General features: G+C 62.3%; 1 protein-coding gene across 2 annotated transcripts; it reads right to left on the bottom strand.

Moving 5' to 3' along the window:
• Positions 1-1,149: 1,149 nt before the first annotated feature.
• On the bottom strand, positions 1,150-18,716 carry GGT1 (gamma-glutamyltransferase 1). Of its 2 annotated transcripts, XM_036014962.1 has the most exons (14): positions 18,117-18,716; positions 17,234-17,339; positions 12,111-12,272; positions 11,387-11,517; positions 11,180-11,266; positions 7,489-7,681; positions 6,943-7,100; positions 5,709-5,858; positions 5,157-5,293; positions 2,522-2,709; positions 2,182-2,309; positions 1,984-2,096; positions 1,784-1,897; positions 1,150-1,454 (listed from the first exon to the last, which is right to left on the bottom strand). In XM_036014962.1, the coding sequence occupies exons 3-14, from the start codon at positions 12,266-12,268 to the stop codon at positions 1,308-1,310; spliced, it is 1,704 nt and encodes a 567-aa protein (XP_035870855.1). In that variant the 5' UTR covers positions 12,269-12,272; positions 17,234-17,339; positions 18,117-18,716; the 3' UTR covers positions 1,150-1,307. The 2 variants fall into 2 exon arrangements, with proteins under 2 accessions (XP_035870855.1, XP_028383647.1); XM_028527846.2 differs by lacking the exons at positions 17,234-17,339; positions 18,117-18,716 and adding an exon at positions 14,812-14,954.
• Positions 18,717-25,210: the final 6,494 nt, after the last annotated feature.

Below are 25,210 nucleotides of genomic sequence, written 5' to 3'. Positions count from 1 at the left end.
GACATCACAAGTGGCCCGGCCAGAGGTGCAGCGAAGGAGGACCAGCCGGGAAGGGCCCTGAGTGTCTGTGTCCAGAAAGAGGGGAAACGGAGTCCCCGGGCCCCCAAAGGAGCTCTCTGTGGTGGAGCCCCTTGGGATCTGGGAAACTGGGGTACACTCCATCCTTGTGCCGGGGTCTGGGGAGCCTCCTGGCCAGCCCCCACTTCTGTCAGGACCAAAGCCCACCCCTCTGCCTCCGTCTGCTCCCCTGCACCTGTGGCCGTGGACTGTCCTCTAGGGCCACATGAGGGCTAGGGAGTGACCGGCACACCCCCCAGCCTAGCCTCCATCCCACCCCGGGGATCCCAGTGACAGGGCTCAGACCCTGCAGGCACAAAGCCTGCTTTCCTGTAGACACTTGGGAAGCACAGGTGTTCCCACCTCAGGAAGGAGAGCCAGACGCCCACGCTGGCCCCTGCACCCCGGGCCCCACTCATGCTCACTGACGGGCAGCATCTGTCGGGCCGGGGCCCCCTCTCCCCTGCCCTTCCCAGCACCTCACTTTAGGTGCCCCATGAGTTAGCAGACCCTGCGGGCAGGTGAGGGGCTGGCCCCGGGTGGGGGAGACAGGCTGTTGTGTTCACTGACCCCCCGCCCCCCGCTGTGTTCCCCAGCCATTCACTGGTTCAAGCCCTGACCCTCGGGGATCTCGGGACCTCCTCCAGTTCTCTGTTCCTGAGAATCCGGCCTCCTGGAGCTGATCGCAGCTTGGGTTTCATTCTGCATTTGTGCTTGGAAAGCACCCCCGGGGCCTGGCTCTGACCAGCATGTTCTGCTCCACTCTTTTGCCCAATCCCACTCCCCAGACCTCAGCTTCACCTCCTTGTGTCCTCGGCAGGGTGATCTGGACACCCGCCAGGCTGAGGAGACACCCAGGTTCCTCTGATCGTTGGGAGGCTTCTGCTCGCGGGAAAGCCAGGGCTATGGCGCCCCCTGGTGTCCAAAACTGGAAGCACCGCTGCCCGGCAGAGGGACTGGAAGGCCTGGCCCCTGGTGCTGGGGCTCAGGGTGAGGAAGGACAGGGTTTGGCATGGGCTTGCTTTGTGCCCCCTCCCACCCGCGGGGCTCGCCATCCTCCCCACCAGGTGGCTTCATTTTACACAGAATGCCGAGGCCCAGAAAACTGGGAGCCAGCCAGCACCTAGCGCGGTGGCCCCCATTTATTGCACTGCTTCACCGCTCCCGGGAGAAGCCCAACCCCCAAAGTCTCAGTCCTGCGTAGGCATCTTGTCACTGGGTTGCCGCTCAGCCCCGCCTGCTCCACACACTCAGTAGCCGGCAGGCTCCCCACCTTTCCTGGAGTCTGAGGCGGCCGCCCAGCCACCAGCCGTGGGGACGATGGCCTGCACCACAGCGATGAAGGTGGACTTGACCTGGGTGTGGTGGTGCCGGGTCTCCAAGCCTGTGGTCACTGCCTGGGGGGAGCGGGGGAGGGAGGCTTCAGGGGGCCTGAGACACCCTCGGAACCATACCCATGCGGTCAGCAGCTTCACGGACCCAGATAACTCCCAGGAAGAGTACATCGGGGGTAGCTGGGCCTGCTGGGTCTTGTTGGAGCCTGAGGCCTGGGCCTCACGGCACGGGGGCCCGAACCGGCCCAGGCAGTGGGTGTGAGGACACCTGCTTCTGGCAGGAGATGCCAGCCGCCGCCCCTCCATGATGGGACGGGAGGTCCAGAGCTCCATCTCAGGACACCCAGTGCCCACCCCTTGCTGTGACTCAGTTTCCCCACCGCCTACCCTACCTGGTCGATGTGCTTCTCCACGGTTGTGGTGTTGGGCAGAAGCTGGTTGTGCAGCCGGGGCTCCTCGACTGCCCGCTTCACGTCGTAGCCAAACCACAGGCTGTTGATGATGGCCTACGCAGGACGGTGAGGGGAGCGCGGGGTCAGTGCGGCCCAAGGGCAGGGGCTGAGGGGCCGAGGGGCCGGGCGGGGGCACCTACCAGCGCTGTTGCTGTGGTGATCTGGGTGCCCCCTGAGGCACCCACCACCATACGGACCCGGCCGTCCCGGTCCACGATAATTGCTGGGCACATGGACGAGAGTGGCTGCTTCCCTGCCGGCCGTAGGGGACAGACAGGCCGGTCAGCTGCCCACCTGGGACACCAGCCCCATCCCCACCCAACACCCCCACCCCGCACCTGGCTTGATGAAGTTGGCTGGTGAGGGAGGCACCCCAAACTGGTTGGTGATGTTGGGGGAACTGAAGTCGTCCATCTGGTCGTTGAACAGGATCCCGCTGACCTGTGAGAGCACCTTGGAACCGAAGCTGCAGGCCGGCTAAGTCAGACAGCTGTGCCCTGCCTGCCGGGCTTGGCCCCGCCCACCCACCGAAGCTCCGCCTCGTACCCCATGAGATCTGGGGCAAGTGTTCTACCAAGGTGGAAGCTCAGCTTCCTGCCCTGAAAGGGATTGATGGAGCCCCGCCTCTGGGACAGGAGGGCAGCCCCCGGCCCACCCAGGCCACCTGGCAGCCCCTACTATAAGTTGATGGTGCTGGTGGCCGACACGGCGCTGCCATCCTCGGCAACCACGGACAGGTGGGCGGTGCCCCCGTCGTCTGGAGTGTAGAACTCAGGCTCGTAGTAGGAGGCTGGGTGAGTGGTGTCGTCCGAGATCCGGTTCCGGAGTCGGGCAGCGAAGAACTCGGAGCTCATGTTTCGGACCACCTGCCGAGACCCCAGAGCTGTCCTGAGGAGGCGGAGGGGTGGGAAGGGGCACCGACTTGTGCAGGCAGCTCTCAGGAGCCCCCGGCCATGGCTCTGAGCCCAAGCCTCCTGCACCCTCAACCTCCTGTGGCTCGTCTGCCCCCTCACCAGCCTCTGGCCCTGTTGCCATCTGGCAACTCTGAATGTCTGTCTGTCTGTCTGTCTGTTCCCCAAGCCTCTCTTCTAGCCACATGCATTTATTCACGGAGCTTGCACTGTGTGCCTGGCACTGGGGGATCAGCAGGGAACAGACTAGCAGGTCCCCATCCTCACAGCCAGGAAGACAGGGACATGCTGGGAAGAACAAGCCAGGTAAGGGTGGTAGGGAAGGGTGGGGCGGGGTGGAGTGGTCAGGGAGGGCTTCTCAGAGGAGGTGACATCTAGAAAGAGCACTGAATGAGGCCTGGGTGGCAAATGCAAAGGCCCTGAGGCAGGCAGATGGTGAGTTGGGTACCGAAGACCAGAGGTTGGAGGTGCAGGCAGGGGCTGACCTCACAGGTCCTCACAGGCCTCGCAAGGACTCTGGCTTCTGCTCTCTGCCACCCAGGATTGGGACAGAGGAGTGGGCATGCCGTGGCTGTTCTCCCAGGGTCCCTCTGAAGGCCGTATGGGGTAAATGAGTGGAACCCAATAGAGAGGCTGTGGCATCAGCCGGGAGAGACGAGGTGGCTCACGCAGGTGGGAGAGAAGGGGCAACTGAACATGGCCCCAGAGTCTTCGGTCCAGAACAGCCCTTAATGGGGACATGAACACAGTGGAAGGGACAGGTGTGGGGATAGAGGGAGCTCAAATTGGGACAGATGCCCATTGGACACCGAGGAACCTGTCTTGAGTGGGTGGTGAACCTCCGTGTCAGGATCACGGGCGAGATCCACTGAGGGACGAGTGTGGAGACAGCGGCTTGAAGCCGAGAGCCCGGGCGGGCAGACGCAGAGGAAGGGCAAACCAGGGACAGGAGGGGCAGAGAGGAGGGAGGAGCCAGCCAGGACCACCCTGGGGGACCAGCAGAGGAAATGCCTCCAGAAGGTATCAGCAGCTCCTCCTAGATTAACTGACTAATCCAGGGGGCAAGTCTGCAGCCTGGATCTACTCTCAGGGAAACAGAGTCAAACGCAGGATGTGGGCCCTTGTACGGGAGAACGGCCCTGGACTTTAAAACCCCCGCAGAGCGCCAAGGGGGCCGCTGCAGGTCAGGAGACCGGAGAGACAAAACTGCCCGGGCAGGCCCCACGGGCCCTGGGCCTGAACTCGCTGGGACCCTCAGCAAGACCCCAACACAGGCGTCTCACAGGGCGGCCGGCTCCATGTGCGTGGGAGAAGTCCTCGCTCGGGAGACGCCCTCGGAGACTGGGTCTCCACTGACTCGGGCAAACACGGGGCCACCAAAGCAGAGGCCAGCAGGGGAGGGCTCCAGAAGGGCCGGAGCTGGCCGCCTGCTCCTTGGGGAGCAGAGGAGTAGTGGGGGGGGGGCGGGCCTGGAGAGACGGGAGCACTCTGGCCTCAAGAGCGAGGGCCCAGAACGGGCAGAGAGGGGGCACCAGAGGCAGAGCCACCTCTTTGGGAGGGCGCGGCTGCGTCAGCGAGTGGGCAAGCAAAGGCCCACCTGACACAGGAGCAGGGGCAGAGTGGGTGGCCATGCAGTGGCTTCTGTTGCCTTGGGATACGAGACACCACGTCATTGGCCGGGGTGGGTGATGGGGGCACAGAGTGGTCACCAGGAACGAGAAAAGGCCTGGGAGGCCAGAGGGGTTGCTGGGCAGCTAAGGCCCGCCCTGGGCGGCACGGGTCAGTGTATGGGGTCCAGGGGCCTGCTCCAGAACCGGGGTGTCCAAGCAGGTAAGGATGGCTGTCACGGGGTCACAGTCTGGAGGGCTGTCACAGGGTTACAGTGAGGCCCAGCCTGGGGCTGGGGCAGCTGGTGGTCAGAGGGTGGGCAGTGCAGAACCAGGTGGGGATCTGGGAAGTAAGTGTCAGCTCCTGGATGTGACCAGCTTGCAGGTGGCCAAGGCCTCTGCCCGCCTGGGACACAGGTCCTCTGCCTGTCACAGTCCTTCTCATCGCCCCTGATGGCTGCACCAGCTCCATGCAGGCCTCACCTCAGCACTGACTGGTCCAGAACCTTCCAGGCTGAGGGCACAGCACGTGCAAGGCCTGGAGGTGGGAGTGTGGGGGAGCAAGGGGCACTGATCACTCATGGTCAAGCCTGTCACACTATGAGCTCTGGGACAGAGGCTCAGCTCAGAGTCACCAGTCCATCCCACCACATGGCGGCCCCACCGCCAGAGCTGGTGAAAGCGAATCAGTAAAGCAGGTGTGGGGCTTCATTAATCCGTAGAGAAACCCAGGGGACCCTCCTGACACTTCCGCAGCTGGCCCGCGCCCATCAAGGGCCAGCCCCTGTCCCTTACCTCAGTCACGTTGACAAACTTGGGGTCCCCAAGCAGGGTCCTCTTGGCATAAGCGAACCGGAAGGCCTCCACGATGCGGTGGTAGGTCAGGCCCTTCGCCTCGGGCGTCTCCACGCTCGCCCGGGAGAAGTTGTACCCTGGTAAGGCAGAGCCCGGCAACTGCTGGTGACCCCGGGGCCCTGGGGACATCCCAGCTCAGCTGGACAGCTGGGTGCCTGGAGCGGACCCACACCTCCCTGAACCACTCGGCCCACCTGGAGAAGCAGAGCATTTAATACCCAGCAGCCGCAGTGCTCGCTGCGAGAGGGCCAGGGACCCCAGAGCCTGGGCTCATACATCCAGCCAGAGGGCTGCCCAGTCTGCTCCTCTGTCACAGATGATCTTCTGGCACTGGGTGCCTCGGGCGAACCAGACTCCGTTGCCCTTGAGCCCCACTCCCGGGACACTGCTCCCCGCCTCGCTCCCTCCCGACACTGCCCCAGCCCCGAGAGTGTCCCCTCAGTGCCCGCTCACAGGGCGCCGCCCCCTGCAGGGCCGAGGTGGACAGCTCACCCTTGAGGATGTTGAGGATGAGGGCCAGCACAGGCCCACTGAGCGGGGCACTGGGCACGTAGAGCTGGGCATCCCCAAGGCTGATGCTCAGCGGGTGCTCAATCAGCTCCGCCCGGTAGTTGTTCAGGTCCCTGGCCGTCACAATGCCCCCTGCAAGAGGACAGCAGCTCCATGTGGGGGAGTGGACACAGGGACCGGCTGCACTACTGGGGGCCAGGGCTGCCATTTGAGGATGGGGTCGCACCATTGGAGGGGGTCTGCCCACCCTGCAGGGCCGCTGCTCCTCCACCTCCACACTGGCCCACCCTGCAGGTCCTCGGGCCTCCCAGAGGGTGGCACTGCCCCACGGGGTCAGGCCCAGACCAGCTGTCCTCGACCTGCTTGCCCCGCTGGCCTCCAGGTTGGCCATCTCTCTTCCCTGGCAGCCAGGGAGTCCTCACTAAGTGGAAAGCATCGCTCATCCCCACCCCCCAGCCCCTCCTCCCGTGACTAACGGGTGGGTGGAGGGAAGCTCTTAATTCTCTGGGGCTCCAGACAGACAAGTATTTACAAGCTAACTCCCAGCATCCGTGGTGAAGGCCGTGGTGAAGGTCAACATGCCAATCACCTTCCTGCATGACGCACTAACAGAAATAGCAGATGAAGAAGGCCACAGCTCAGGGATAGAGCAGCAGCTTTGGGCTCCATCAGAGCCTGCCCCATTAGGTTCCAGCCATGGGACCCTGTGTGCAGACCCTCCAATGCCTCTCGCACCAAGCCCACCCTCATCTCCAGTAGACTTCCTGAAGAATTAAAGCCCTCCTCTCCAGGCTTTAGCCTGTTCCCTCCCCCAGAAACACACTTCCTGCCTATAAAGTGCAATCTTGTCTATAGCTCAGGCATTGCCTCCTCCAGGAAGGCCTCCCAGATCTACACTTAGTACTTCCTCAGCCCTGGCTCATACCTATGCCTGCTTTTACCACCTCCCCCCCCACACACACACACTCAGAAAGCCCAGGGTGGGAGGGCTTTCTCTCCTGAACTGTACCGTCTCTCAGCTCTGACCTAGCCAGGACCTGCGGACCCATGGTGCATCACTGACTGCAAACACATCTGTGACTCTCCCCTGCCAGGTGCTCCCCGAGGGCCCAGTGTCCAACCCAGGCAGGACCCAAGGGCCCCAGACTTCTGGGCCCCAGCTCAGGGTCTCCTCTGCGAAGCTCCTCACCCCAGATCCCGGAGGTCACCCACTCACCAGCCGCCTGGATGTCCTTGACGATCTGGGCCGTGAGGCTCCCGTTGTAGAAAGCCTGGGCGCCCTGGGAGGCCAGCGTCTCGTACGTGTCAGCCAGTCGCGGCATGGTCACTCTGTCCCCCTCTCGCAGCACCTTCCCATCCCGGCAGAACACCTCGCTGGGGCAGAGCAGGCTCCCGTGAGGCCGACAGGTGTGGGGGGCGTAGCCAGACCATCCCCACGGCCACCCGGCACGGGGAACAAGAACGAAGGACAGTCAGCTCCTGTCCACGGGCGGGTGGCCCATCCCTCGGGGCCCATCCTCCAGCATCCAGCCCAGGCCTCCTAGAGCTCCCTGCACTCAGGGTGTACGGACCGGAGCCCCGGCACCGGGCTCTGAATGCGTCCCCTCACACGACGGGACGGTTTTGCGTCTCCAGGAGCCTGCCCCTCCATCAGCACAGGTTCCTGACGGTGTTCCACCAGCTAGGCACACATGGCCCGCAGGGACCTGGGGGTGCGCCTGCCCCACCCGCACCCCAGAGCAGGCCAGCCTGGTGGACGTACCACATCGCGGGCTGCTGCTCAATGATCTCCCGGCTCTGCTCCAGGGCTGCCGCCAAGCTCTTCCCCACAGGGAAGCCCTGACGGGCCAGCTGGATGCTGGGTTGGAAGAGGCGAGCCCAGGGCAGCCGCCCGTGGCGCTGGTGCGCCAGCTCGTAGCCTCGGATCTCACCAGGAACCGCCACCGACAGCCCCCCTACAAAGCGAGAGGGACGCAGTTAGTGGTTCCAGAAAAGGGACCTCAGGGCCTCTCCCAGGCATCGTCCCAGGCACAGTCCCCAGATGGGGCCAGCGAGGCTCAGGAAGGAAATGGATTTTTGAGGTCGTATCTGGACTCGGCCGGCAAGGCTGCAGACCAGCCGGGGGTGTCTGACAGGGCAGGGGAGGGCAGAGTGGGAGCGTGTGTGCCGGGTCTCGCTGTCCTGGGCCTCGCTGTCCATGTCCGCAGGCGCCACTGTGTCTGAGATCCTGTGCCAGTGTCACGGTGGCACAGGGAGACTGTGGGGAGCTGGACCCAGGCCACCTCTCAGCCTGAGCCGCCTAGTCCTCAAGGCCTCTCGTCCCACGAGGCTCAAGGGTCCACTAGGACCTGCCAAAGCCCCCAGTGCAAACCCAGGCCAGTGCCAAAGCAAGGGCCACTCTTCTATTGTCCCGGCTGGGACCCGACCCCAAATCCCTGCCCCGTCCCCTCTCTGGGCCTCATGTTCCCATCGGACCGTGGGGAGTGTTTAGTCTCCAGCTCTGACCTCTGAGGGGCCCACGACTGCACGGGAGACGGACCCCCGGGCTCCACTGCCCACCTGGCCCTCAGCCGACACTGACAGAAGGGTACAGCCACAGCCCCCACTCCAGACCCCTTCCTGCTCCCCCTGTGAGGTTACAGGTTCATTTCAGCTACGCCCAGGCTCGATTCCCAGGGCTGGGTTGTGACAACACCTGCATATCTCAGGTCTGACACCCAGCACGAAATTCCTCCCACCTGAAATAAATGCTGCCATCACCTTGGGCCGGTCAGCACCCCACACCACCCCCCTCACCACGCTCACAGTGACCCCCACACGGCCAGACCAGGGCCCCACCCAGCCTCGCCTTGCCTAGCCCATCCTTCGACCCTCCTGCGTCACCTCTGGACCGCACACACCTGGCTCTCCCCACATCTCCCCACCCTCTCCTCCGTCTGCACTCACTCCCCTGGCGACCTGCCCCAGGTCAGGGCCTCGGGTTCCATCTGCAAGCCAACAGCTCCCAGATTTACTCCCCAGCCAGCTCCCTGAGGGCCGGGTCTGGGGTGCACCGGCCCATCAGAAAAAGGTATCTCATACTGAACACAGCCAACCCCCAAATTCTGATTGTCACCTTGACAGTCTCCGCCAGGGCCTCCCTGCCTTTCCAGGTGCAGACATAGACCCTCGGTTATTGCGAACCACCCTGCCTGGCTTCAGAAGCTGTAACCCCCGCCAAGGCGAAGGCTTAGGGAACGACCTTGGACGGTAAGCCAGCAAGGAGACAAAAGCTTATCTGCCTGGCAGGAGCACTGCTTCTGCTCCTTTTACTTCATCCATAACTGGCCCTCAGTGCTTGGTCAGTTAGCCAATGACAGGTAAGATTCCCCAAGGGGGGAATGACCTAACACAGGCACAATCACATGGGAGGCCCCCAAGGAAGGACTTTGGGGGCTACAGCAAAAGGGGGTGATGGACCCTTACCCCTTGGCTTTGACAGAGCCTGAGTCCTCATTCTGTCTTTGAGAAATCTCCTAATCTCCTGGCTGCCTTACTTCTCTTGCTCCACCTAAACTTGAAACAATGACAGAGGGTGGTGCAGCCCTGTGCTGGAAAGGGTGGGTTCCTGGGGCGATCAGGCCTAAGAAAGAATATGTAAAATCCTGTGAAACCTGCTTTGTTTAGAATGCTCTCAATTAAACAATAAGGGTCCAAGCAAGAAGTAGTTTGTTCCTCAAAGTTTTACAGCTCTTTAGCTATCTGACCCTGACTCAGAATAGGCCCTCAGAGTTCTTTGTTATCTATTCTTTGATCCTTACTGCCTGGCAATGATTAATGAGCTTTACCTGAATTCCTGTGTAAACGAACCCAATAAAAGCCCATTGAGGAAAAGGTTCTTGGCCCTTCTCCTTTGAGAGATCGGCCACTTTTCCTCCCCAAGCAGATCATGTCTTGGTAGACTTATTCTCATCCGTGGGGGGGGGGGGGGGGGCCGTGGGCGGAGCCCCCCACATCCGCCACCAGGACCCCAGCACACACACCACACCCAACCCGTCAGCAAGCCCACAGGCGTCAACCACCAACCACCCACTCATCTCTCCCCGGCTGGATCCCCAAGACCCCATGATGGACCACCTGCTGGGCAGGTGGCTTACTTTCTATTCCTGCCACAGAGCCCAAGGAGTCCCACCAGACATGGGCCAGGTCCACTGCACCCACCCCACGCTTAGACACCCAGGAGACACCTCTCCCTCCTCAAATAAGAGGCACAGCCTCCACAGTGACCCGCACGGTCTGATGCAGCCTGGGCTGTTCTGTCTGACCCCGTGTCCATGTCCTCCCCCTCCCCCAGCACCCACGCAGCTCCCCCCCCCCACTACACCCCGGTCTCCGGGTCTTTGCTCCATGCCGCCTCCCTGACCAGGCCGCCCTCGGCGAATCGCACACCCACTGGCCCTTCCCATCCCTGCTCTCCGGGCAGCACCGGCACACCCCTCTCCCCTCAGCCCCGGTTCTGCACCGGCGAGGTCGGCTTGACCAGGCCTCGGATGTCCGCTGTTGCTTTTGTTTCGGACGCCAGCTTGAGGAACAGCCCCTGACCCTGTAGGGACACCCAGTAAGTCCTAGTGAATCAGTGAATTCTGAGCGTCCCCACCATGCCAGTAAGTAGGTCCCTGAGCTTCCAGCAATCTCACACTCTAACTTCTCTTCTGCACATTTGGAGTGCTCAATGGCTACAAATTCAAAGCTTCTGCACGTCGCAGAGGACTTTGAAGAGGCCGTCCATGGCCTGCAGTAGGACTCAGGCTAACTATGGTCCCCGTGCCCTGCCCCTCCTCCTTCTGGACCTCTTTTCCTCCAGTCCATATGGCAGGGGTGCAGGTGTGGCCTTGTAGCAGCGCCCCCTGGTGGCCACTGTAGGAGACAGGTCTGCTCCTTGCTTATGTCCAGAGTAGAAAAAAGGAACTCCCCCCCATACTCATCCTTACAAATGAACAAACAAACGACTTGGATATCTGTGAAACATGCAGGGTCTGGACAGCCTGCTTCATCAGCATAGAGCTGTGGGACCTCAGCTGGTTTGCACGACCTCCCCAAGACTCAGCATCCCCACCTATAAAATGGGAGCCGACGTGGCGCTCCCCTGGCCAAGGGCACAGGGAGGGTTCAAGGGCCTGGTCAGTGGAAAGGGCTGAGCAGAGTGAGCCCCAGTGCCCCCGGGGACGGCAAGCTGCTGTAATGGTAATTACCCTCCCTGTACCAGCACAGGGAGGCCCTGGGCGGCCTGAGCAGAAACAGCAGAATCTCTGCCCCTTCATGCTCCATGATGGTGGTCCCGGACACTCAGTTCGGAGGATGTGACGGGGCTGGGCGTCAGGGGCTGCCAGAGCTGTCCCTGGCCCCATAGGGGCATGTTAAACCTTGGCACCCCACACCCTGCACCTGCCCCTCACCCTGCACCTGCCCCTCACCTTGCTGCAGCTGCTCCGAGCTGTTGAACATGTCGGGGGAGGCCAGCTCAGGGGCCACCTCCCGGGCGTTGATGACCTCTGCTTTGCCTGGAGGGAGAAGCAGGTGGGCCGTCGGGACCCAGGGGCCACCCGACCTCGCTCCCCCCAGCCCCGGTCCAGCGGGAGGCAGACTCCCTGGCATCCCCCCCTGCTCCCGCGGGCACTCACGCGTGGTGCTGTTGTAGATGGTGAGGAACAGGCCGCCCCCGATGCCCATGCTGTGCACGTTCACGAGCCCCACGCACAGCAGGGCCGCGATGGCGGCGTCCACCGCCGAGCCGCCCTCCTGCAGCACGTCCCTGCCCACGGCACGGCACACTGGTGAGGCTGAGAGCCGGCGGACCCCCAGCCCTGCCGCCCAGCCTCCACCCCCGGCGTCCGCCAGCCCGGTGTCCCACCCACAGAGACTGAAAAGAAGTCCGCAGGAGTTTTTTTTTTATTTTATTTTAAATGTAACTCTAAAACTGGTGGGCTTATATTTCCCTCTTTTTTAAGCAAACAAATGCACATAATTTTTATAATTAAAAGAATTGTTACATTAGTAACATTCATTTCATTAATAACATTTTTTCTGTTTAAGTCCTTAAGTGGGAACTAATCTGCACCTGTGAGGCAGGAGTTGAGAATGATTCGTATCGGCCAGCACAGTGTAGCCGGAGAAACAGACGCCCTCAGCACAGAGGCAAGGGCCCAGCTGAGCACGGGCAGGCCCGTGTCCTGCTTTTGGGGCTAGTGTCCCTTCTCCCCTGAGCAGAGGCTGCAGTGAAGGTGCAAAGAAAGGATGCCCCTTGCCCAGCAGCCCATTTATGGGTGGGGAAACTGAGAGGGGCAAGGGTCTTGCCCAGGTCCATTCCCGGTGGTTGTCCCCTAGGGCTGTCCCCGCCCCACTCACCTCCCGATCTCCGAGCAGACTTTGGCGTCCGCGGCCACAGCCGCCCTGGGGTACACGTGGCTGGGCGGCCTGGAGGTGGGCAGCCAGAGGGAGAGGCCAATGATGACAAGCACCAGTACGATAGCTGTCAAGGCCACCGCCACGAAACGCTTCTTCATGGTTCTGTGGGCACGCAGAGGGGGCGGGGAGCAGGGTCAGGGAGCCGTGCCAGCCTGGCCTTGGGCACATCCTGACCCTCACCCCCGCAGGGCGCAGCCCAAAGTCAAGGCTCAGAGATGTCCCTGCGTGTGCTCCCTGCCTGCCGCCCGGAACACGTGGGGGCCGGGTCACTCTGCCAGGAGCTCCTGGTCCCAGCTCTGCCCGCCCACACCCTCCCTGCCTCCCCACAGGGCCCGGCCCAGTGAGGACCGCCTCTCTAGCAGGGACCACTCCTGGGAGCTCCCAGATTTTATATGAACCTGCTTCTGCGGTGCCTCGTCTGCCTCGTCCTGGGGACCGAGCCCTCCACCGCCAACAGGTTGCTTTAGAAGGGACAACTCTAGCCTGCTTTCCTCTGTGTCCCCACCTCATCTCAGAGCCCAGCACTGCCCATGGGTCCCCCGGAGTGGCCTTCCACAGAGTATGGGGTTCAGCTCCCGTTGTGCCCCCAACGGGGACACCTGCAGTCTCCCGAAATCATCGGGTCAGCAGCCACGGAGCGATGCCGTCCTCAATGGACGGAAGCCCCGAGCCTCGCCTGGGGAGGTGGCCGCAAAAGCTGGGAGAGTTTGGCTAAAGCAGCGGGTGGAATAACCGAGGGATGGGGGAGGTCTCTCTCTCTCCCCCACTGCAGGAGGCTGCGTCACAGAACCTGCTCCGGAGAGGTGCCCCAGCCCTCCCCAGGGGGCTTTGAGAGGCTTCTCTGCCTCCAGAGGAGCTCTGAAGTCAAAGTGGAGGCTGTGAGCAGCTCACACATTGGCATGAATTCTCCCAGCACTCCTTCTGCTGGGCAAGGCAGCGAGGGAGCGGCGGGGGCATTCCTGTACAAGGCCCGTCGGGCGGTGAGTGTGTCATGTGGCCACGTGGTGAAGCCTGGCTTGGGCTGGGGCTGGGGGGGGCGTGCCGCCTGCTCCCTCTGAGCCTGGACTTGCCCCCTGCTGCTGTGGGGCCTTGGGCAACACTGACGATCTGTCCCGATCTGTCCCACGGGAAGGACAGAGGCCCTCCGCTTGGGGTGCCATGAAGGTTAAGTGGGCCGGAAAGTGTGAAAAGCTAGGTCAGTGCTGGCCACGCTGGGCTATGCTGGGCGGGGGTGAGGGGCGTGGGGGGGCCACCTGGAGGCCTGTAGGGGGCGGCTGAGAAGCTGCTCAGCCTCTTCCTCAATGTTTCCCCTGTTGACTTCCTTCCAGGCTGTGCTGGGAGTGACAGCAGTTACCCTTGAGGTCCCCCTGGTAGGTAGGGGCAGCAGGTGAGGGGCATGACCCCAACAGGGAAGGAGGGGGGAAGTGTCAGAGGTACTGGGTCTCCCTCCCCCAGAAGCAGGTCCCTCCAAAGGGCGGGTGTCTGTCGGTGAGCCCCGGGCTGGCACCCGTCTGGCTCGCTCTCTCCTTATTCCGAGGGTCCTAACGCCAGGGCCAGAGGTGGTGACCCAGAGACAGTTTAGAAATGGAGCCCCGACCCCACGTGGGGGGCACCCAGACACCAGTATGGGAGGGCTTTCTCCTCCCCTGGCTCAGGGGGCGGTCACGCAGCAGGCCGCTTACCACCCCACACCCACAGCGGGATTCCAGCCAGCCCCTCGGCTCCACCTTGACAGAATCTGGGCACATGGTTTCTGGCAGGACACCGCACTGCCGCCCCCACCCCCTCCGGCATCTCCTGGTCTTCGGTCCTCTGAGAAGCTGGCACAAGGGCTCTCTCCGAAGTGCCAAGCAGGCCCTGCCCCTTGCCGGTGTCCCCAGGGACAGCCCATGTGCTCCGCCCTCAGCCTCTGCGAGACCTGGCAGCCCCCGGGACATACCCTGGGTCCCGGTGGGGGGCCTCCGGGTAGAGACAGCTGTGCTGGCAGGTCTGAGGGACCTTAGGAGCTAACTGGCAGCAGGCAGCGTCTGTTGGGGACACAGGACTTTCCCGTCCCGTGCGGTGGAGCAGGGCTGGGTGGGACAGGAGCCCTCCACTGGCGCAGGCCATGCTGGGTACCTAGGGGGCTTGGTCTCCTTTCTCCAGGGATTAGAGCCATCGGCTCAGACGCCCCTCAGGGCCTTCCTCTCTCCCCTCAGGCCCCTGGGTTGAGCAAGCCAAGACTTCCTAGGTCCACACTCCAGCCTCCCCTCTCCACACACTCCATCCACCCACCCAAGAACCCAAGTGGGCTCCCCAAGGGGCAGGGGTACCCAGAGTGGCTTAGACTTCCAGGCTGTGCAGGGAGGGTGTGAGCGGTGCTGACCCGCATCCCCTCCTCCCTGGGCGGGCAGCAGGGAGGCTGGCTCAGCCCCCCACAGGCAGACAAATCCTGCCTTTCGGAAGACATCCTGCTGGGAGACCCAGGCTTGCACTCCCCGCCCCATATTTTTCTCGAAGACTCCATAAACAATGTCCAAGCCCCGAGGCCTGGTTCTCACGTGTCAGTACCAGGAGGGGAAACCAAGGCCAGAGAGTAGATCGGGCACAGCGCCTGGCCTCAAACCCTAGCCCAGCTCCTCACAACCCCAGGGGGGCTTACCTGAGGCCCAGGGGGATCTGGGGCCCAGAAAAGCTCTTGCTCCTCCGCGGCCAGCTCTGGGTTGGGGCACAGCAGGGGAGAAGGAGGCAGCTTTATCTGCCTGGGAAAGTCTCAGCCACATCGAGGCTGCCTTCCCACTCCCAGGGGAGGCGGCTGGGCTGGGAGGCCTGAGGGACCTCAGGAGCTGGAGCCACGCCCCCAGCCCCTGCAGAGCGGTTCAGGGGGGCCTTGGAGCTGGGACTGAGGTCCGGGGATGGGCTTCTCCAAGGAGGAGCAGAGGCGGGGTGGGGGAGGGTGGGGACTGGAGGAATTCACACACTCACCTAGTTCCCTAAGGGGTCTAGAGGCCAGCCAGGGGGTGCCCTGCACCCCCATGGGCAGCTGAAGCATTTGAGTAGGGTGGGGCAGGCGGTCCTCTCAGGGATGTCCGGCCTGGCAGGGAGGAAGGTCAAAGGCTGACATACAGCCAGCAAGGAGGCACGGTGACTTGGCCCGTCACCAGGTGACTAAAGTTCACGACGACCTGGAAGGTGCTGGGACGTGAGAGCAGTGCCTCTCGGAGTCCCCATGGCGGTGGCAGCAGGTAAGGGTGTATAACCCGGCGGGGAAGGACAGGTGTGGTGACAGAGGCAGGGGCTCCCTCTCCAGGACTCAGACCCTTCGACCAAGAGCCTCTCTGCAGGGAGCCCTGTCCCTGTGCAGGGTGTGAGGGCCAGGCACAGCGTCCCGAGACGGTTCCCCAGGCAGCACAGCAGGAGCGCCACCCGCGCCAGACCGGGGAGGCCTCGCCACAACCCACAACCCTCAGCTGGATGCCGAGGGTTCCTCTTGAAAACACAGCCTGGGGCCTCGGGTCAGAACCAGTTCCACCGCCTACCCAGCAATACTGCTGCCTCGGGCTCAAGGAACCACCCGAACAGCCCAGAAAGGCAGCTCCCCGTGGAGGGCCAGAGCTGGTCCAAAGTCACACAGCCCAGCAGTGCAGGCCTGGCCACCTCACGCCTGCCCCCAAGCTTCTGCGCATCCCTGACCAGCCCGCCAAGGAGGTCCTCAGTCAGCGTCGGCTCTGGCCCGGCCCGGAGAACCTTGGACACTACTCCGTACTCCCTCAGGCAGTTATCTGTTAAGGGCAAGGACAAGCATCCGCCACTTCCTGAGTCATGGCCCCCACCCAGCTCCCTGGCCACTTGTGTCTGAGCTGCTTGGCAGCCCCCAGAGCCCCGTCTCTCACATTGAATCCGCAGCCACCCTGCAAGGCTGTACCACTGGATAGGCAGGAGATACAGCGGCTGAGCAGATAGTGCCGCTTGCCTTGGACTGTGCAGCCCAAACAGACCTTGTTCTGTCACCTGACGCCCTTAAGCAGGCCAGAGATGCTAGAGCTGAATGGTTTGCCTGGCCACCACCCCGACGCAGACCAGAGGGACTGGGAAAAGGCCCGGGACCTATCCCCAAAGGCTGAACACCAGCCAGGAATGCAGGGGATTTGGCCCTGCCCGAGTGGCTGCATTGCAGGGCAGCCAGCTGAGCCGGGTCTGCAGCGGAGACCACAGGGTTCTGCCCCTACCCTGAGCCGGCTCAGCAGTTTTCTCCCTGCCTGGGGTGGCACGGCACAGCAGCAGCAGCAGCAGCAGCAGGAGGAAAACAAGAACGTCTGAGTGGGCAGAGGATGGCCCAGCCCCCACAGGTAACCCCAACAGGGAAGCCCTGGGCACAGAGAGCTGCCCGCCAGGAGACACAGTCCTCTGTGCCCGGCAGCAGCTGCAGGTGCGAGGGGGGAGGGATGAGAGGGAAGGCGGCTCATCACAGGCCCTGCTAACAGAAGCGTAACGGAACACAGAAGGCCCTTTCTCACACGTCCAGTATGTCACATGCTGTCCTGGTCCGCCTCCCCCACATACAGAGTGGGGCCTGGGGGCAGTGGGTCTGGGGAAACCATGTTATCCCAGGTGAGGCCTCAGGGGCCGGGCGGCAGGTCTCCCCCAGACCTTTTGCCTCCCGTCCTAGGCACAAAAAGTGGTGAGCTCCCCATCCCCGGGGATGTGCAAGTCTCACTCACCCAAAGAAACTAAGTCTGCCACGAGCAGCCCCCCTACAGCCACCACCCCAAGCTGAATCTAGGCTGAGCCAAGCACGTTCCCGGGACACAGCAGACAGGAGCATGAGGAAGAGGAAGACGGAGCAACCAGCTTGGAGTTTCTCTGTTAATCCTCCAGCCCTGACGAATGGTGGTTATGTCTTCCAAACCCCAGAGCCACAGGGTTGAAATTAGGCCACAGCACCAAACCCATTAGCAAACAGGAAACAGAGGCTTAGGTGGATGTAACCTGGCCACGGTCAGATGGCCCCCACAGCCCAGACCCAGACCCGGGACCCACCCTGTTGCCCCACCATAGCCAGCTGGCAGCCGGGAGCCACCTACCTCGGGAACGAGAGAGGACCCGGCTCTCAGCGGCTTCCTGACCCCTGTCCACAGCCCAGGACAGGAAGCTTATCAGAGTTGGGGTCGCTTTCGCCTGCTGCCCACCCTGGTGGGATAAGGCTGAGAATCCGATGAGGGAACCTTCCCCAAGAATCGACAATCACTACCTGCCAGAAACTGGCTGAAATATGCCTGAGGTGGCTGAGGAGTGGTGACCCTGGCACAACCCACCTTGCATCACCCCTGCCGTGGCCACAAACCACAGCCCAGAGGGGCAAGCACAGCTCGAGGACACGTCACCTAACCCCTCCTCCCAGGGACTTCCTCACCCCCGGCCGCCAGATCCTTCCGGGCCTCAGTTTCTCCATGATGCACTCCTCCCTCTGAGTGCCGAGAAGTCTACTTCCTGGGTGCTGTGGCTTCTTCAAAGCCTCTTCAAAGGCTTTGGGGAAGTCAGATGGCTCCACCCAGCCCTCCTCCACCCACACCTGTGGCAGAGTGGGCCGGAAAGCCTGGACAGGCAGTCTCAGCCCCGCTCACCAGACAAGCAATAGACTCCCAGCCCAACCCTGTCAGATAAACAGCCGACCCGTGGACCCCTCTGCCGATCCGTCTGCAGGAGCCCTGCCCCTCCCCCCTGAAGGGCAGCCCACTCCTATCGCGCACAAGCGTGAACTGCAGCCGGGAACAGAAGAGGAGCTGCTCCAGGGCACGGCCAGCACGTGGCAGAGAGGGCTGCAACCCAGACCTCCAGATACTCCCGGGAGGCCCCAAGCCCAAGCTCCCCCCGACCTTCAATGTCCAGCAGCTCAGAGAGGGTGAGCTATGCTTTGGGGCAGCACAGCACTAGGGGACAGCCAGAGCCCATTCCACTGCAGCTCACCTGGCTCCAGGGCTGGTCCTCCCGCTACACTCCAGCACCGGACTGAGTCCCAGGGCCCTGCTGTGGCCCAGCTCCTCCCCTCCTCCCTGTCCTGGCCTGGGGTGGGGGAAGGCTTTAAAGGCACAGGAACCTGTCCAGGTGGGAAGAGGGCTGGCTCCTGGTCCTGTCCCTGTGGCTGTGTGACCCGGGACAGCTGCTGGCCTCTCTGAGCCCAGCGGAGTCCCAAACCCTGAATAACAGGCCTGAGCTTTGGGGCTGAGTGAGTTTGGGTTTCAAGCAGAGGCAGGTCAGACCAAGGGTTTCCTGGGAGGAGGCGAGCTCCTCCCCAGCGCAGGACATCCAGAGAGGGGTCACACGGCATCGGGCACAGCCAGACGCCCGCACCAGTGGGGCTGGGAGTAAAAGGCTGAGCCGCCTGAGCGTCTCACTATAGCTTCGGGGGAGGGCCTGCGCCTCTAAGCGTGCCCTCTCCCTGACCCTCGGGGCTGCAGGTGGAGTGTCTAGAGGCTATCACTCCAAGGACCCTGGCCACTTGGACTGAAGAGAGTCACGTGACCCAGGGGAAGCTTCCCTTATCTTCCAGCTTTTTGGGGTCCACAGCAGGCAGACTGATGGCAACCACGAGGCAGTGGGGGGGGGGTGGGACAGATGGGCCACCATTCATCCCCCCACCTGCTGCTGCCTACTCACCAACAGGGGGCGGGGCCCCCACAGGGCTGGCTGGCCCAAGGCTGACTGTGCCTCTGAGGTCCACGCGTGGCCTGCTGCTGGCCAGAATGGCCACCACGAGTGCAGCCCTGTCTTAAATTCATTCATTCTTCATCCATTTCTCCATCCATCTAATCCTGGCCCATCTAGACTCTTCCCTTGAGGAGCCCCCAGCCAGACTGCGGATGGACTAGTATGGTCAGCCAAGAAGGAGGGAGACCCCAAGGCCCCGAGGGGGAGGCAGAGCTTGCGGGGTGGGGGACCCGGCCACGCTGGGGTCAGCCTGGGGACCACAGGTGGTGAGAGCCAGTGGAGCCCGGAGGCCAGGCGTGGGCACGCCTCCGGGAGCAGTGAGAGCAAGAGGGCGGCTCCCAACCTCCGTGGGCCCTTCCGGAGCCCGGAGGTGTCTGGGCTGGAAAGGGAGGTGGCTGAGCGCAGACCTCGAAGGCGTCTGGAGCCCAAGGAGGCTGGTGAATGTGTCACGGGGCTGGATAACCCATTAACCCCAGCTCACTCATTAAGACACTGGTGGGTGACCATTAGCCCCTCAGCGGCCCTGCGGCGGGCAGGGGCTGTGGAAAAGAGGGAGTGCTGATGGGGGTGTTGGCTGAGGACTAGCCACTGGCAGAGCTGGGCTCTCTGCGTCCTTGTTCTTTGAAGATCTTTCCTGGGCCGAGCTGGCCTCCAGCCAGGGGCAGCTGTCCAGGCCGCATGGGGGACGCCACCCCACTATCCGGGTGCCTTTCACCTTCTAATCATCCTTGCTTGGCTGGCACCAGCAACCAACCTAGAGCGCCTCAGGGGCCTTGGCCACACAGGAGGCTCAGTGGGCACCTGGCCCATCCCCTGCTCCGAGAAATGGGCCCACAGTGGCCTCCAAGGCTGTCCCTGTTCTGCGGGCTTGGATCTGCCTCCCCTCTGTGCCCGGGGAAACCAGGAACTAGGGGAGGAAGAAGGGTGCTCCCAGCACAAGGAAACTGCGGCCCGAGAGGGCAAGGCACTTGCTTAAAGCAGGGCAGCAACCCATGACAGGGGGAAGGCCCCGAGTCCACTTCCTCCTGCGGCCTCTGTCCTGCCGCACCCTGCTGCCAGCCAGGCCCTGGGAGTGGCTGTGCCCGAGTTCCAGGAAGCGCCAGGTGGACCTCCTGCCCCTGGTGGACCCCAGCTGGTAGAGGCATGATCTTCTAAAATGCAATCATGAGCTCAACAGGGAGTGGGCTAGACAGGCAGGTCTGATCAAGACGCAAGCAGGGCCTGCGTCAGCCCCCAGAGCGCTGGGACAGGGTTCAGAGCTTGCCGGGAGCCAGGAGACCGGTATCGCCCAGTACATTCTGTGTCTCCTGGCGTCTGCACCAAGGAGGTGTTTGGAAGACTGGCTGAACAAAGTGGCTGCGAGTCCAAGCATCACAGCATCTTAACTGCAGGACCACAGAATCCCGAGGGCTTAGTCTCGGACCTCCCATCTCCCGCACTTCCTTCCCCCTCTCACTCCTGCCCTGGCGGGGAGTGCGCTGTCCCGAGAAACAGTGAGGCTGGGAGGTTGCTGGGCACGTTCTCCCCGGCGCCAGGCCCCAGTTTGCCTCCTTCCGACGCTTTCTGCAGCTGTTGCGGGTCGGCCTGCTTCAGGCGTGGCCCGCCTCAGGCCACAGGACAGAGAAGTAGGGGCCGCCCTATGGCAGCTCGGCCACCGCCTGCCGGAGTCCTGCAGGCCACGGAAAGGGATGAAGAAAGACTCCAGCCCGGGGAAGGGTGGGGTTGTCCGGTTGTGGCAGGGAGGTGAGCTCGGGCCAGCCGTTGGCACGGTCAGATCCCCGTGCCCTCAGAGCCTGGCCACCACCCACTGGTGCCATTTCCAGCGTTCACCCATCCGGCACCCACCTTTGATGTGAGGATGGAGGCTGGAGCTTGGCCAGATACGTGTGCCTCCAGAGATACCAGCTTGTTAGCACCTGGGAACGGCCAGCGGCGGGGCCAGTCTGGCACTTGGTGGGCCCAGTCCAAGTCCCACACTCAGAGGCCTCAGAGGCGGGACCGCAGCATGACCAAGGGCGTGGGCTCCGCGGTGCCTGGGCTCAGACTCGCCCCTGGCCGCGGATGGCCCTGCGTCTCTTCTTCCTGCCTCGGTTTCCTGGCTGGAGAGCAGGGGTCACTGAAACGGTCGTTGGGGGCATGGGTGGTAGGCAGTTACACAGACAGGCGTGAGCAGGACAGGGATGACGGGCCAGACACAGAAGGTCAGCAGGGTGGCAAACCCTGGGTGCCTGGCAGTGAAACAGGGAACCTTCCTCCCCTGGCATATTGCTGGTCACTCGGGTCAGATCCCCTGACCTTTCCTATCACTGGTCATCCAGTTTGGACCTTCCCCTGACCTCCCCTGCCCTGGCATGTCACTGGTCACACAGCAGGCCCACTCAAGGAGGGACAAGGAGCTGAAGAGTGGCCACTGCGGCGACTCCCAGGCAGGCCCTCGCACGACCACTCCCTTCAGCATTGAGCCCTAGAGATAACATCGAGGCCTCGGCTGTGCTTTTGCTGCAGGCCCAGAAAAGCAGCAAAACCAGACAAGTGAGGCCGTGGCTGACATCAGGATGAGCTGCACTGACAATCAGCCGCCTACCTCCCCCTGCCCTGCCCTGGTGCCCGTGAGCAGGGACCACGGCCCTGAAAGGACACAGCTGAGAAGGTGATGAGCGTTCTGCTGGGATCCTCCCCGGAGGCCTCCAGATAGATGCCCTGGAGAGGAGAACCTGGCGCCAGGCCCTCGCCTTCCCCCACCTTCTCCCCCAGGCATGTTTCCCCTCTCCCCCCCCAAACTTGAGGGCCCTTCCTTCCCCTCTGTAACTTGCTTCCTGAGCCCACTTCTTCTATGGCTCACTTCTTCTAGCTCGGTGACTTTCTAAAAATAAACTTCCTCTTACAGAGTCCCGGCTCTGAATTCTGTCCTAGCCAGAACTCAAGTCCCCGGGTTGCTGAACCAAGGTCCCGTGTGACTTCAGCGGTGTGACCCCTGGCGCTGCTTCGCTACCTGCAGATTCGCTGAGACAGCGCACAGTAAGTACACGCTACCTCCAAGGCTCCGACACCCTCGCCTGCAGCCACCTGCGTCCCTGCCTGACGAACAGCTCAGAGCTTAGAGGTCAAAAGTGCCCCACTCCTGGCCGCCTGGCTCTTGCTGCCCACAGACCCTGCACAGGTAGTGTTTATCACATAACCTTGTCATTATCCGCGGTGTCTGGGACCTGCAGGGGTTGGGGGAGAACGTCTGGGTCCCTTCCACACCCAGGACCCCACCCCTGCTCACAGCCTGGACTCCCTGACAGCCGAGCAATCTCGTCTTCACGGCCACAGCCTCGAGGGTCACACGCCCAAGCCCACTTGTCACCTTGCCCCAGCTCCTACCTCCCCCAACCCCGAGTTTTCCACGCACGCCTGCTCAGCCTGCCTGGACTTCCAGGAGCCCCGTCCCCCCGGGAGACGAAAAAGCAGCCCCATACTAACCCTGACAAGCTCAGGGCAGGTCTGCGTGGGGGACTTACAAACTCGGAGACCTAGAGTGACCACACAGAGCGGTCTGAAATTAACTTTCTAACTGGACTCAAATCGTGGCGGATGGTCATGTCCCAGGCCAGCATCTTTCTCGACAGAGGCCAGTCTTCACCTTAACTGAGTCTGTCCCTGTCTTTTTGCAGCTAGGCTAACACACCTTTGGACCGTCTGAGTGATTTCCTCTTCCCAGACCCTCAGGGCACAATGTCCCAGGAGGGCTGGAGACCACGGAGCCCTCGCAGCCGCTGTGCACTGTTAGCTGCCCCATGCCCACCTGTGTCAAAGAAATACGTGTCTGTTTGTTTTACTTTTTACTCAGCCCCAGAGATTTCCCCCACCCCAGACACCCCCACCCCTGCTTGGCTTTCTCCTGCCTCCTTAATCTACCACCAGCGAACTTCACGTAACCCCTGGTGTCTTCCCCCTTGACTCTGGCGCACAGAAGAAGTGGGCAAACTGCCAAAGTCCCCCCAGATCTTGCTTCCTGGCAATTGTCATCAATTTAGTGAAAATAAAGTCATAAAAATTCTCATAGGTTTGGATATTTCTTATGTTGTTGGCCCCCTTTTTGCCGCACTCTTAGGCTTCTCTCACCTCTGCAAGCTGGACTCGGTTACTCACCAGCTGAGGCCTGATCAAACGCCCTGTCGTCAGGGATTCCAGACGCCTCAGATGGATATGCCTAAGCCTGAGCTAAGCCATTACCCTCCACAAGCCCTCCCACCCCAGCCACTTTAGCCAGAGTCTAGCCTAGAGCGCCCCTACTTCCTCACTCCTCCCATCCAGTGGCCCCTGCCTCTCCATCCACTCAGGGCCATATCTGAGCTTCCCCCCATCTCCCCTCGGACCACTCCCTCCCACCTGGCAGCCCCCCCTCATTTTCCTACTGCAGCTCCAGAGCTCAGCCTGCTTAGCTGAACATGCCCCTCCCCCCGCCCCGAAATCCCTTCAAAGTCCCGCTTTGGTCCAGAATGTATCTGCACCTGGGACTCCACCCCTTCCTCTGTGCGCTGTCCTGCTGGGACTTCACGCCAGCCCTCTTCTCTCACACCCCGGCCTCAGTGTCCGCTCCCACAGGAGCCCTCCTCCATCTCCAGGTCAGGTGCCTTTCTGGGCCGCTGCTGCGTGGAGAAGCTCCCCGCCTCTGTGGGTAGCTGTCGGTGCGACCTGGTGTGTCTGCCTCAGCCTGCGCAGCACCCACGGTCCCCAGTGATTGTCACTGAACGGAGGAGTGAGGGCTTTGGGTGGCCGGGCGGATCCGGGATAGAGCCACGGGAGAGTCATTCGCAAAAAGAGCAGGCGCAGCGACCCAACACCACTGTGTGCCCGACCCGTTTCTCGTTCTGTCTGACCCCGCAACGCCTTTGCCGGGTGGACCTCTTATTTCCCCCATTTTACAGATGAGGAAACTGAGGCTGGCAAAGGTTGAATACTGTCTGCCCTAATCAGTGTCCACCCAGGAGCTTGGAACGTGACTTTATTTAGAAATAGGGCCTCTGTGGATGCCATCACTTAAGGTGACGTCATACTGGATTCCGGTGCAGCTCCAAATGCAATGGTTGGTGAAAAGAGACAGATGCCGAGGGCAGGATGGTGGAGGCAGAGGGGTGCAGGGGCAAGTCGAGGAAAGTCCAGAGCTGCCAGCAAAACAAGAGCAGAGGGATCCTTTCCTGGTGCCTTCAGAGAGAGCTCGGCCCTGCCAATGCCTCGCTTCCAGCCTTCTGGCCTCCAGAACTCTGACAGAACCAGTTTCTGCTGTCGTCAGCCGCCCAGCGTGTGGTCATTTATTTCTGTGGCCACAGAAAACTGACATCGCTACCTACTTGCCCGAGTTTGCAGGCCCCCCAGGTGACAGATCCGGGGCATTGGGACCCGGGTCCGGTGGAAGCCTGACATCCTGGCTAGCCCTGCAGAGCTGGCTCCTGGAGGCACCGCATCCGCCTCTGCAGAGCATCCTTCCTCCTCGAGAGCCCCAACACCCCCCCGCCCCCCGCCGCACTCTTGGCAGGGCCGCCAAGAGACCCAGTGTCATCTGGCTACTTGCTGAAGTACCCTCAACCCCGGGCTTGGGCTATCCCCCATGTGGACAGAGAAGAAGCTCAAAGGTCTAGTTCCAGTCACAGCCACAGCCCGTCGCCCAACCTGCTGAGTCATCTGGACCTTGGTTTCCTGTCATTCCCTCTGGGCTACCACATGGGCGGCCAAGGGCTTGGGAAGCCAAAGGTGTGGCGGCCCCCCACTTACCCTGTGGTTGCCCCAAGAAGGGTTGGGGACTGGCTATTTCCCCTCAACTCTCTGGTTTTCCAGCCTCTGCCTCACCGGCTGTCCAGCGCCCAGGGCGGCCCCTCGAGGCCTGTTCTAAGCCCCTGAACCTCCACATCAGCCCTGGGAGCCAAGAGGGCAAATTCACGACCTCGACCCTGTGGGGTCGCCACAAGCACAGCTCTGCTACCCAGGCTGACTCCAGGGAGTGGGGCCAGCAGCCTTTAGTCAAGGACACATGAGGACTGGCGGGGGAGACGGACACCACTCCTATGTCACAGCTCCGGCTCTGGGGGCTCCTGCCCGAGTCAGGTTAGGTCAGAAAGAGTCCCCAGGAGCCAGGCCAACTTAAGCACCCCCAGTAGAGGGCTGAGCCCCCTCTAGACCAGCCTCCCTCCTTTCCTGGAAAAATGTCCTCTAGGAAGCTCCCAGCCGGGGACGCAGATGGTGGGGTCAGGAGTGAGGGGTAGGCTTCACTGGACTCGAAGCCCGGGGCACTCCCCCCGTGCCACTGCCTGGTTAGCCCCTTCAGGGCACGAGGCGAGGCTTGCCCCTCCTTCCCCTCACCCCGCACCCCA

The sequence above is a fragment of the Phyllostomus discolor genome, chromosome 13, assembly GCF_004126475.2.
Source record: "Phyllostomus discolor isolate MPI-MPIP mPhyDis1 chromosome 13, mPhyDis1.pri.v3, whole genome shotgun sequence".
In the NCBI taxonomy this organism is placed as follows: domain Eukaryota; kingdom Metazoa; phylum Chordata; class Mammalia; order Chiroptera; family Phyllostomidae; genus Phyllostomus; species Phyllostomus discolor.
Note: the sequence above shows the minus strand (reverse complement) of the source record. Positions and strands in the feature narration are given on the sequence as shown.

Excerpts from the sequence above, each read along its gene's own strand:
- GGT1 (XM_036014962.1), bottom strand. The coding sequence starts at position 12,268 with ATGAAGAAGCGTTTCGTGGCGGTGGCCTTGACAGCTATCGTACTGGTG. Across the intron at positions 11,518-12,110 it reads GTCTGCTCGGAGATCGGGAG|GGACGTGCTGCAGGAGGGCG; the intron begins GTGAGTGGGGCG and ends TGCCGTGGGCAG. Across the intron at positions 2,097-2,181 it reads AGCCAACTTCATCAAGCCAG|GGAAGCAGCCACTCTCGTCC; the intron begins GTGCGGGGTGGG and ends TACGGCCGGCAG.